Genomic DNA, 13,872 nt, shown 5'->3' with positions numbered 1-13,872 from the left:
ATCTCTTTCAGTAGAATTTGGAGCCAACATAGACAAAATATTAAATGTGTCATTGCAGCTAACATCATTTTTTAAAATACAAATTGGATAAGTTGGAAGCTGAAAACTAGCAGGAACTGAGCGCATGCAGGGAGGAAAATTAACAATTTCTTTCCCTTCTGTGTCCTCAGTAAAATCCTTCTTCTTCAGGGAAAATACCATATGTGTGTCATTTTGGGATTTCCTAACAATTCAAATATACTAGCTTCAAAAAAGTGGAGGGAAAGATAAAATTCCATCCCCTTGCTGACTTTGGTCCCATTTGGTATCAGCCTCATTCCAATCTTTCAAGCATGCACTTTCAAGCTTGCAAAAGTTTACTTTTGACAGCCACTTATTTTAACCAATGGCCCTCGCATGATAGTCTCCATTGGTGTCCAGGGAATCTGGTAGATTTTAGGCTTGGCTGGCATTACATTGAGGTCCCTACTGTATCAGTGTCTCTTAAAAATGCCAAAGCTTGCATATAGAGCTCACACAACAATGCTCTCCCATTTTAGAAACTCCCATGGAAAGCTAACATTTCAAGAATATATCTTAAGATCCCATTTTAATTTAAGAATAAGAGTTCTATCACCGATTAAATGACATTTTAAACACTTTTTTTCCCTTCCCAGTCAGGATTTTTATACCTTACAGTTTTGGCAAACCCATCTATGTCTTGTTCATTGTTTCTATTACTACAAAAATGCTCCCTTCACACACACACACACACACACACACAGCCAGAACAGTGTGTGATATTTACCTGTTTCAATATCTATAGAATGAACCATATTGTCAAATCCTCCACTGAGAAAACAACTTCCACATGGGAACCACTGAACCGCTCGAACAGCACAAGTATGGTGAGGGTATGTTTTTAAACAATAACCTTGATCCACAGCATCCCAAACCTGAAAGAAAAATATAATCAACTTTAAAAACACAAAGTAGCCAACCAAATGGATTTAGAGTTAGCAGAGAAGAAGCTTGTCATCTGGTTAACCAAGTGTCCCTTTGGAATATATTTGGAAGTAACACAAAAATGCCTAAAATGAAGCAATTCCTCTAAAGTGGAATACTTTAAGTCTCTGTTGACAGGGAGAATCAATTATTTGGAGAAGTTAATTTCTTTTGACTGTGGCTGCATCTGGACTGCAGAAATAATGCAGTTTGCCATCACTCAGTGCTATGGAATTCTGGGATTTGTAGTTTTGTGAGATAGCCATCTCTGTCAAAGAGCTCTGGTGCCACAACTACAAATCCCAGGATGCCATGCCAGTTAAAGCAGTTAAACTGTATTTTTACTGCAGTGCAGATGTAACCTGAATAAAACTAAAATTGTCAGATTCATCCTTCACTACTGGGGAGGAAAATATTTCACAAGATTCACAAGCACAAAATATTCACAACCACCAATGAAACAGCTTTTGCTATTGCCTTTGATGCCCTGGTCTGCTCAATACCCACAACACAAAGAGTTCAAGAAAACCACAAGAAATCTTCTCCATCCCTTGAACAGCAGCAGTTGAATTCTCCATATTAATACTGGACAACTGATGTTCTGCATTCTTCATCTCAGCTCATCTGCAATACTGAGTGTAAAATAAACAAGGAGAACCCTGCATTGTGAAGCTACAACAGATATTACTGGAAATAAATCAGTATATGGCAGTACAATTTCCTAAAAATACTGTATCTGATCATGAAAAAGTTTAGTTGTTACATTTATCATGCCCAGCTCATTCATAATGCATCTTATCACATTTGAAGCTATTCTTTATATTTCATCTCTGTGAAAACAATGCAATTTTAGTATGTGCCTAGAAGCCCCACTATTAAATGACTTTGGCGTGGTATTCCAACAGTGAGAGTATTTAACAGAAATTGGATTCCATACATTTACATTAACAAAATAAAATAGATTTTCACATAAAGCAACACGTGGATACAGATGAGATACAGGTTCACTATATATTGATATATATTAATAGTCACAAAAAAGCAACTTCCATACCGATTTTTGGGGAGGCAGGAAGCAGAATGTATTTTCCAGAAACATATCTATTCATAATACAGTAAACCCATGGTATATGCTGGGGTTTGTTCCAAGATCCCCTGTGGATATCAAAATCCATAGATGTTCAAGTCCCAATATATACAAGGGCATATTAAAATGGTGTCCCTTATTCAAAATTCGCTTTTGGAATGTTTTCATGCCATGGAAACTTGAATCCATGGATAAATAATGTGTGGATACGGAGGGCTGACTCTAATTCAAATGTGAGCCTAGTTTTACTTCAGTGTCATCCATAGTTCAGCTGTAGTTCTTTCTCTGAAGATGCCAGCCACAGATACTGGTGAAACGTCAGGAAGAAAATCTTCTAGAACATGGCAACATAGCCCAAAAACCCCCCAAAAACTATGGATGCCAGCCTTCGACCTCACACTGATATAAAGCTATTTGCATGAATTTGACTCCTACACCCATAGATTATTTGAAGTCCATGGTGCTCAGACTAGAATCATAGAATCATAGAGTTGGAAGAGACCACAAGGGCCATCCAGTCCAACCCCCTGCCATGCAGGAACTTTCCATCAAAGCATCCCTGACAGATGGCCCCCCAGCCTCTGCTTAAAGACCTCTAAGGAAGGAGACTCCACTACATGCCGAGGGAGTGTGTTCCACTGTTGAACAGTGTCAGGAAGTTCCTTCTAATGTTGAGGTGGAATCTCTTTTCCTGTAGCTTGCATCCATTGTTTTGGGTCCTGTTCTCTGAAGCAGCAGAAAACAAGCTCGCTCCCTCCTCAATATGACATCCCTTCAAATATTTAAACAGGGCTATCATATCACCTCTTAACCTTCTCTCCTCCAGGCTAAACATCTCCAACTCCCTAAGTCATTCCTCATAGGACATGGTTTCCAGACCCTTCACCATTTTAGTCGCCCTCCTTTGGACACGCTCCAGTTTCTTAATGTCCTTTTTTAATTGTGATGCCCAGAACTGGACACAGTATTCCAGGTGGGGCCTGACCAGAGCAGAATACAAACTCCCAAAATGTGGTCATAATGGGAGGTATATTTCTAATGAAGACTTAATTCAGCCAAATGGCTTAGCGACAAAAACCTGATTCCTAGCACAATATGGTATAGTTGTAGTCAGGATGGCAGTGTTGTTCATATAAGATAACAAAAATAAATATATTTTAACTTTATTTATAATTTTTGTTAGTGTTGTTATATATTAGACACTAACAAAAATAAATGTTTTAAGAAACAGGGAGAGCAAAAGGTAATAATGACTTTATAATTTAAATCAGTAGTGAGAAGAACAATTTAACAATTATACTTTGGTTTCAGGGTAATCAAGCTCTCTCATTAATCAAAGTTATGCGCTTTATAGTCACTGTTTTTAATCATGTGTTGATAAAAAATGTATCTACAAAGTTTATCAGCAAAGTAATACCCAGCTAATCTGCTAATGAGTCTCTTTATGAGACATTATGTTGATTTACCTTTTTGTATCAGAGAACAATGCTAATATCTCAAGGCAATATTCTATATTGCTATCTTCTCCTTGGCTTTATCAGTTATTTAGCTTCCAAGCTGCATACTACAATTAGTTTTTCAGGCCCCCCTAATCTTTTTAGCAAACCACCAATAAATTAGTGTTCCATATCTTGTTGTGGGCAAACATATATGATCCCAGCAATCTGAGGTTAGCTAGCAGCTATTTCAGGGATCCTGGTTCTGGTGAGGGAATGAAGGAGAAAACAGGTGTTAACAGCAATTAGGGATGTGAATAATAGTTGCAAACTTTCTTGGCCTCAACAACAAGAAAATGTATCTCGCATCAGGATACACCAGTAAATAAACAGTCAACTGCCATTAGGGTTTTTTTCCACTTCAAACTCACACACACACACACATACACAGAGAGAGAGAGAGAGAGAGACCTTTGTTATACATTTTTAATATAGGCAATATACAAAAATAAACTGTTTTCTGGCACAAATTTTTATGGTCTGCAAATGAAATTTTGCAAAAAAAAAAAAAAAAAAAACCACCCTGAGAGTGTGAAAAATTAGCAGAAAAAGAAGCCCAAACTCTTGTCATCTTTCTCAATGGGAAGAAAACTTGTGGAATTTTTCATTCTTGCATGGGAGAACAAAATACACAAAGATTAATATCTGAATGTCTAGACAATGCCTTATGTTTGATCTGGCAGGCACAATCTCTTCAGAAGACCAGAAGTGATGGTGATGTTGGAAAGAGGCACGAATTGGTCCTTGGTTGCATTCAGTCACATTGAATCAATTCAACTACAATTTCAGCTCCCGCCAAAGTAATTTAATGTTACCTTGAGACACAAAAGTCATTCTTTGACACGGCAAATGACAGGCCTTTGTTTAACACGGTCTTTTTGTTTAACTTAATCTTTTTCTTTGCCTGCAAATAGATACTCTGCTGGGCAATCATTTACTATAAAGTCTTTGAGAATGTATTTAAGGCAAGTGTTGCTGTCAGTACAGTTTACTTTGCCCTATTTGCTGAGAAGTGCTAAAAATGCTCTTAGAAATAACTCTTCAGAAAGACTTCATGATCTTGTCACATTTTACTAGACTAATAAAGAGTAAATCATATCTAGGTGGAATCTGGAAAGGGAAGTTTTGAGAAAGTGGATGATTGAATTTAGAAAGACAGGTTATAAATTGCTTAGATGTATTTGTGTTATTTTCTCCTCCAAGGCGCTTAAACAATTAACTATGAAAAAGCAATTTCCACAACAAAAGCACAAGGTGAGGTATTTTGTAGTGTACATGCTTTTTTCATTTATTGAGAGGAATGAAGCTACTATCCTGTTAAAGAACGATTTTAGGAAAGAACATTTCACTTATCCCTTGGGAATTCAATCACACATATGAACACAGGTGCTAACAGAGCCTGGAAAGGAACTTTAAGAAGTAAATCATTATGTAACTTGTTCCAAAAAAGGAAACTGTTACCTTAACCATTACAAGAAGATCCATGCCTATGTAACAAGAATGAGGATGAGATATCCCTATTGCATACTCTTTTTCTCACTTTTTTCAAAGGAAGTAGCCATAGTGGTTTCCATATGCTCTGGAAACTGGAATGAACCTTTAAAACAGTAGGGAAATCTCAGTTCCACATTGCGCTCTCTAATTCCTAAATCCTGCTCACTCTGATGATTTTCTTCTCATATCCACCCTGACTCTCCAGATCCACTGCTTTGCTCCCTCTTTTTTAAAGTAAGCATCACCTATGCATGAGAGTGGCTACCTGCTCCCTACATCTGAACTGGCAAACTGTTCACACATCCAAGAATGGTGACATTTCCTAGACCCATCAGCTATAGCTCAATCGAGGAGGGACTCCAAAGCCAGTGATATTGTCTGGCAATTTTACATTCCAGTGGGGAGTGGTCTTCAAAGTTTCATATGCATTATTTTACTCACAGCTCCAGACATGTTGTGGCCTGAAGCAAAGATTTTGTCCTCATCCCCATTCCAAACAAAGAAGCCAAATAGCCTGACTAATGAGTCTTTCTTTGACACTGGCATATCCTGCCATAGCAGGTGGTAGTGGAGTAGTTTAAGGAGCACTGGACATGTGAAGTCGAAGACTTTCAAGGCCGGCAAACATAGTTTTTTGTAGGTTTTTCTGGCTATGTGGCCATGCTCTAGAAGAGTTTGTTTCTGATGTTTCACCAGCATTTGTAGCTGGCATCTTCAGAGAATGCTGGCATGGAAGTGAGTTTCACTGAAATTCTGGACCATGCCAACAACTATTAGGTCAGAATGCACAGGGAAGCCATTGAAATCCACAAGCACCTAGACAACTTCAACAAGAAAGAAGAAACTCTTTAAGTTAGCAAGGTTTGGCTACCCGTCCTAAAAAACACTAAAATCATGACCCAGCAAATGCAAATGAAAACCACCCAGGGTTGGGGGTTTTCTCAGCAAACAATGGATCTCTAATTAAACAGACACAAATCCTCTCTGGATATCTTCCCACCCTGAGGCCTTGCCATTCAACAACAGAACAATTAACATGGAAATCACTCCTCCCAACCAGTGTGTGTGTGTGCGTGTGCGTGTGTGTGTGTACACTCACTTCCATGTCAACATTCTCTGAAGATGATAGCCACAAATGCTGGCGAAATATCAGAAACAAACTCTTCTAGAACATAGCCACATAGCCTGAAAAACCTACAAAAAACTATGGGCACTGAATAGGCTGTATGGTATTCACAGCTCTTTTCTTCAAATACCTTTTTACTACTCTGTACTCTGCAGAAACTACCACCTAATACAGCTACCTAATTCTGCTTACCTGGTAAGGCAAGCTCTGAACCAGCCCCTAATCTATAGTGTTGCAGAAGACAATACACATTATCCTGACCAACAACAATGTTATCTGAAAAATGTTCCTCTCTTATGGTCTATCCTGTGTAATCTAAGAACAGCTTGCAGTGTCTTAGCCACTATGACAACTCTGCAATAAAATGCAAGTCCTCTTTCCACAGCATTAAGGCTAATCAATACTGTGTACAATTGTTAAAGACATGATATAAAAGCAAACCCCTAAGAAACCAATTATAATGATAAAGCTATCTTGAAAAATACATAATGGAAGGGCAATCTGCTGACGGCCAAACATGGCACTCAGCCACCAGAGTTTACATAAGATTTCATTTACCATGTAACCAGATCAGATGTCTAAGGAGGGGGTGATAGAGGACTCAGATAAGGGACATAATTATTGGCACACATTACACTTTTGTGCACAGTATTTAAGTGCTAGCTATACTCAGTGAAGACAACACATGCATAATATTATGTAGAATTTCAATGTAAAACTGAAAGGGAGAGTGGAGAGGCAAACAGTAATGCCCTTCTGTGTTGCTTCACTGAGATATATTGGAGGCTACTTCTTCCCTATCACTCTCACTATTTACTCCACCAGCAAACTCACATGCTGACTTTTTGCATGTGCTGCCTCAGAAATTAACCCATAAAAATAAGCAAATCAATATTTGAAAGGACAGCAGAAAAATGGGTTCTTAAATCTCCTTAAGTAAACTGACCTTTCATGCAAAATCATTTGACGATTATTCACATCCAGTTCCTGCTCCTCAAAAATTGTAAGACTCTAATGAGCTTTCCAAATATACTCTTCTTCTTCTCCCCCTAGGCTGGTGGGTTTCTCATAGGCAATTGGCTGGCCACTGTGTGAACGTCAGGCTGGACTAGAGAAGCCTTTGGTGTCTTTCCCATATTCAGCTTCCCATATACATGGGCAAAGATGGAAGCTGCAGTCAGAACTGCTATATAATCACAAGGATGATTTGCAATCCCATTTCAAACTAAGATTTGAATCTATCTTTACAATTGGATTTTAAATGCTGTAGAAGAAGGAGAGAAAAAAACTAGAGATGTCATCAGTCTCTTTAGAAGCCACCTCCAGTAGGCTCTGTTGTTGTGTGCTTTCAAGTTGTTTTCAACTTATGGCGATGCTAAGGTAAATCTATCATTGGGTTTTCTTGGCAAGTTTCTTCAGAGGGAGGTTGCCATTGCCATCCTCTGAGGCGGAGAGAGTGTGACTTGCACATGTCCCCCCAGTGAGTTTACATGGCCAAGACAGGATTCGAACCCTGTCTCCAGAGTCATAGTCCAACACTCAGACCACTACACCATGCTCCACTCCTCTCACACAACTGATATCTAGCAGCCATTCTACCAGATTGAATAACTTCATTATGGTAAGAACTTGTGCTCGAGCTTTCTTGTTTTCCTTATCCTTCTTCATCTCCTTTTCCTTTTGTGATGGTTCTCTCTCTCTCTCTCTTTAGTATTAAACCTAAGAGCCAGGGCTGTCCCTTTTTTGTTGTTGTTGCTGATAAGTCTTTCCAACTGTGGAATAGAGTATAAATACAATAAATAAGTAATTTCTGATCAGTGCTAATATATGTAACAAAATCATCGTTAACTCTGAAAATGGAAAAGACGGTGAGGAATCAGTACAGATTGGGGAGACTCATATAACTTTGAGGCTGACTGCAAAACTTTAGAGACACACAGATATCTACTTTAAAATTTATCAGACAGAATAGATCATCCTGCTTTTCTAGATCACAAATGCTTGTTAAGCACTGCAGGTAGACTAAACACATTTGAGCTGAAATAAATTTGATTAGCACTGTGATAAGCAGATTAGAAGAAATTGGAGTATATATGTATGTGCGTGTGAGTGTGCATAATTGAATTGTTTTAAGTAAGATGATAAAGAAATGAAGAAGAAAAGGGGAGGAGGAAGGGTACATAGGATATGAACATAGGGTGGGCATTTACATTAATATGAACTGACCATATTTCCAAAAAACATGTTTTCTTGAAGTTGTCTTGTATCAAATGTATGTTCATGAATAACTAAAGCAGCAAGATCATCTCACCATTGAACAATAGATGGATGTTTATCTTTCCATCCCAGGACTACTACTACTACTAAATATATATGGGTAAGAGTATGGGAAGTCGAAGGCTTTCATGGCCGGCATCCATAGTTTTTTGTGGGTTTTTCGGGCTATGGCCATGTTCTAGAAGAGTTTCTTCCTGACGTTTCACCAGCATCTGTGGCTGGCATCTTCAGAGAATGCTTGCCTGGAAAAAGTGGGTATGTATGTGTATATGTGTATGTATGTATGTATATGCATATGTATACACACACACACACACACACACACACTGTGTGAGCCTGGGAATGCAGGAGTGATTTGCATGTGTATTGTTCTGTTGCTGATGGCAGGCCTCAGGCTGGAAGGCTAATGCAAAAGAGGATTAGTGTATGCTAATTGGTGATCATTATCTGCTGGGAAAGCCCCTGACTCTGAATGGTTTCCCATTTGCATTTGCTGAGTCCTTGGAATAGCAAAATAAGGACTTACTCCTAAGTAGGTTCATAAAGGATAATATTTTCCAAATTCTAAAATGAGCCCATGCCACTTTTAAAAAGAAGGCTTTCACTGACATCACATACAAAATGGATCCACATCTTCAAGTGGAAAGAAGAATTTTCCAAAATATGTAGTGGACATTTCGGGAAAGCAAATCAAGGACTTCATAAAGAACTCTAGTACAGAACATACTGTGCTTCTGATTTTATGAGGTGACTGCAACGTTCACAATGAAGCTTTAATTAGTATAACTATTACACTTAAATTAAGATACTTGCTGTTGACCATCTGTTCTGGAAAACTAAAATATCTAATAATTCAGTAGTCTAAACACTAACATGAAAGCCAAAGGGAAAAAGAAGCTCTCACCAAGGTGAAATTGAAAGCACAAATCAACTTCAAACATAGAAAGCTGGCAGTCTTTCTGCTGCTAAAAATCATTACCACATCATAATGCAGGACGCATACACACACACATATATACACAGTGTCTGTTTCTCTGTAGAGAAGCACAGAAAACTGAATGGCAGAGGAACTATGGCGCCCTGGTTTGCTCCGCAGGGAAGCCGCAGCTTCCAGACCACGGGGCTACCCCGCGGCGCAAAAAGAACCCGCAAAAAGCAGGTTCTTCTTGCGGCACGATTGTGATGCCACAGTGCACCAATGGTGCACTCGCTGTGTCCCAATGACGCCAGGATGTGCGGATGCTAGGCGTCCATCACGTCAAAATGGCGAGGCGTGTGTACAGGGCACCGCCATTTTGACGCCCTCGTCACGTGCGAGGAGCAAGGGGCATCTGAAAGCGCCGCCCCTCGCACGTCATGACAGCGCCTCATAGTGCCCGTCTGGAACAGGCCTTTGGCAAGATTATGAAGAAATGACTAGAATCTTATATAGATTAGGTTTTAGTAAGTACATACAGCTGGCCTTCCTCATACTGAAAGATCTGTTACTAGTTAGCAAGACACATTGAATTATTTTCACAAGAAATACCAATGTAACTCAAAAATAAAATTAATCTCTACTGAAATTGTTCAGAATCATTCTGCAATACCTGCAATACCTTTCAGTAAAGTGGATTTTTTAAATCAAGGATGAGGAAAGTATGGCCCACACTTTTACCATCCGTTGAACTCCCCAAATTTCCTCCCTTAAATTTTTGATCTAATTTGTCTGTCCTTAGAAACCCTTGGGAAGAAAGTGATTTTCCATTTGAATTTTATTTTTAATCCTCCAACCTATTTTAGGTCATAAAATATATTTTTACAAACTCTTTCATCTGGCCAGTTCCTGCTTCTAAAAACTGTTTCTGACCTAAAAGCTGGCTAGGAAGAGTAAAACATTTAAATGGCAAAGTGCACCTCCCAAAACTTGTGAATAGGGCTAGAAAACTGGCTGCTTGGGAAGGTAGGAAAGGGATGCAGCCCACCAAGGTCACTCTAAGGCAAAAATGGCCCCAGACCATTGCCCAATCCTGGCTGAGAATATGGAAAGAATATTCTATTTTTACTACCTTATATTTGTCCACTAAAAGCCAGTTTGGGTCTTACCCCTGTACCCCAAGTGACACGGTTCTGATATGAATGACTATTCAAAGGAGGAAGGGGAACACATGCTTAGGTGATGGGAGGGGTACATCATTTTGGTACCAGAATGCTGGCTGGATGTAAATGGACCAAGATAAGACAATGGAAGGGCCAAGGAGAAAAAACACTTCAGAAGTCTAAGTGAGCAATGAGTAGGACATGGGTCATAGATGAGGGTCTTGTTGGAGGAACTGTTTCAAAGGAAAAGAATTCCAAATACCATTGGGAGGAGAAGAATGTCTCAGAGAATGTGAACTCAACATAGTAATAACACTGAGCATCAAAACTGCACATTAAAGAAGGAACCAAAGAATTACAAATTTAAACCAGACCACTGCAACAACAGTAGTAATAATATAATGATTACGCACTGGCGCGCATCGATGATGCAAGCGTGGCGCTGCGATGTGTGGATGGTGTGCCACACTTGCGTCATGATGGTGGCCCCTGTGTGGACAGGAGGCCGCCATTATGATGCTGCCGTTATGTGCCAGGGTTCAGGAGTGTGTGGATACTGTGTGCTCCCGAACCCTAGAATCAGCGCCAGGATGGCGCTTCCCCATTTGAACCGGGCCTGTGATGCCTTCTGACACCTTAAAGGGGAATGGACCATGAAAGCCCTTGGTCTCCATGGTTTATCAATCAAGCTCAGTTACACACACACACACATATATATACACACACACATATACACACACGTGTGTGTTTCAGGAAAGATATAGTTCAGCTTTTGTGCAGTTATTGCAAGTGGAGCCCTCTCAGAAATGGATAGATAGATAGATAGATAGATAGATAGATAGATAGATAGACAGACAGACAGACAGATAACTGTTTAACATAAATTGACAGTCTATTTCTTTCAATGCACTATGCAGTCAAATTTGCCAAGAATATTAATTACCCTGGGAGGGACATACAATAGATTTTGTAATAGCTAATAGACATCTACTGCTTAGGAGCCATGCCTTTGCAACTGATAATTTATTGGTGACTTAGCATAACAGAATAATTAAAGCCTTATAAGAATTTAAATACATTAAAACCAGGAAATCATTTAATCTGTTCACTTATTTCATGAATGATTTCATTGAAATCATTAAAATCTTTCTACTACTCCTTCCTTCCTTCATTTCTCCCTACCTCTCTCACTCTACTATTCTACAAAGCTACTGGGAAAAGGAAGGGTTGTTCTTAACAGAAGGCTGCACAGGAAACTTGCAAAGGGTGCTTCTATCCTCCTTCCATCATACTAGGCCAGGGGTCGGCAACCTACGGCCCGCAGGCCACATGTGGCCCGCCGAGTCGGTCCTGCCGCCGACTGCCGCTGCCAAAAGCCCCATGGGGCCTTTGGCCTGTCGCGGAAGCGCGCGGGGCCGCTAGCGCAGGCACACGTGGCCATTGGCCTCCAGCGCAGGGGCGCGGGGCCATTGGCCTGCAGCACAGGGGCGCGGGGCCATTGGCCTCTAGCGCAGGTGCGCGGGGAGGAGGAGGAGGAGAGGAGGAAGGAAGGAAGGAGAAGGAGGAAGGAAGGAGGAGGAAGAGGAGGAGGAGGAGGGAGGAAGGAAGGAGCAGGAGGAGGAGGAAGAAGAAGAAGAGGAGCAGGAGGAGGAGGAGGAGGATTTCCATTCCATTTTTACAGGTCTGCTTTGTTTTAACAATGATGGTGATGGTGATGGTGATATTGATGTGAGCCAGCCTCAGAGACACGGCCAATGTAAATTGCTGTGATTTTTACAAACTCATGCGCAGTGAAGAAAAACCACAGTCCCTTGACCAAGTACACACTTCTCAGAAGTACACTTGGTGCAAGAACTGTGAAACCACCTTGACATGTTCAATATGCATAGCCATGTGAACCCATATTCAGTGTGAAACCCAAAGAGTTTGGTTATGCAATAAGCCTCTGAAATATGCAAGAGGCCATCTTAAGTAAAGCCATGTTCAATGCCCAAATGTGCTGTTTGGAATGGGGGGAGGGGGGGGTTGGCCAGAAAGGGAAGTCCATTTCTGCCATCTGTCTAGGAATAATGCCCAAATGTCCTCCATTTTGATCATGCCTAAGAAACATGCATTTATATTACCATTTTTTTAAAATCATGCAATTTTTGGCATGTCTTCCATTTTAAAAAAATGTGTCCTACATATGAAAATGTTGTCTTATATTATTTAATTATTTGATTATTTATTTTTAGGCTTCCCCCCCCCCCCCTGTTGTCTGGGGGACACCAACCCAGCCCCCGGCTCAGAAAGGTTGCCTACCCCTGTACTAGGCTTTTCTCCCTAGTATGTCCTACCCTTCTCTGCCTATGAAATCTTCCCTCATCTACATACAGTCAGACTAAGTGGACCACAGGTTAGCCACTTTTGTGTTAGTATGCCAGATGTGCAAAACCTTTGTGTGTCTAAGGCTGCATCCACACTGCAGAAATAATCCAGTTTGACATCACTTTAACTGCCATGGCTCAGTGCTATGGAATTCTGGAAATTCTAGTTTTCTCACAGCACCAGAACTCTCTGACAGAGAAGGCTAAATATATCACAAAACCACAAATACCAGAATTCCATAGCACTGAGCCATGACTTTTAAAGTAGTGTCAACTTGGATTATTTCTGCAGTGTGGATGTAGCCAAAGAATCAGCAAGAATGGCAGATTGAATAGTATAATTTCTGAACAAACATTTTTTCTTGTGGCATGTTTCTGAGTACGTAATTTGTCTTGAATTTAGATATAACCTTGGTGCATCTTTTTCATGTTCTCTTCCCTGAAAATGTACTCAAAATAACTGAGTTGTCATGCTCAGTTCCTCCATAACATAAACCAATTTAAAAACAAAAACAAATTTTCTTTGCTGCTTGCTTTAGCACCCTCATAAAACAACCACCAGAAGATAACAGTTGCTTCCAAACAAAACAAAAATTAACTGTAATTTTGGTAAATTGGTTTGATTGTGATAAGTGTGCTTCGAGACTGAACAAAAATTAACTTTAATTTTGGTAACAATGACCAAGCATTTCAGCATGTATTCCCAGAATTTGTATAAACCCAGCAATGCAATATCAGCCAGCGTGCCTCAACATTGCCTTAAGAACCAGCCTGTTCTTGCCAGATTAAAAAAGCTTGCTCCAGCAAGTTCATTAAAACTTAAATAAGAAAGCTGAACCATATCTGACTTACTTTACTTTTTTCTCATACAATGAGCAAAACTGACAATTCATTGAAGTAGTATAGCATATCCTCTGCCTTAACTATAATAGCAGTAGGGGATGCAAGACAACAGGCATAAGC

At 39.9% G+C, this 13,872-nt stretch overlaps 1 protein-coding gene across 2 annotated transcripts in view; it reads right to left on the bottom strand.

The window, feature by feature from the left end:
* The window catches only part of WDR25 (WD repeat domain 25), a 99,260-nt gene that overhangs the window by 38,890 nt on the left and 46,498 nt on the right, over window positions 1-13,872 (bottom strand). For both annotated transcript variants that reach the window (XM_089522535.1, XM_089522533.1), the window contains exon 3: window positions 788-935. In XM_089522535.1, the coding sequence (XP_089378661.1) occupies window positions 788-935 (148 nt within the window). The remainder of the gene's footprint in view (window positions 1-787; window positions 936-13,872) is intronic.

Source organism: Sceloporus occidentalis, unplaced genomic scaffold (assembly GCF_023333645.1).
Source record: "Sceloporus occidentalis isolate IW3139 unplaced genomic scaffold, rSceOcc1.0.p SCAF_4, whole genome shotgun sequence".
NCBI classification, from domain to species: domain Eukaryota; kingdom Metazoa; phylum Chordata; class Lepidosauria; order Squamata; family Phrynosomatidae; genus Sceloporus; species Sceloporus occidentalis.
Note: the sequence above shows the minus strand (reverse complement) of the source record. Positions and strands in the feature narration are given on the sequence as shown.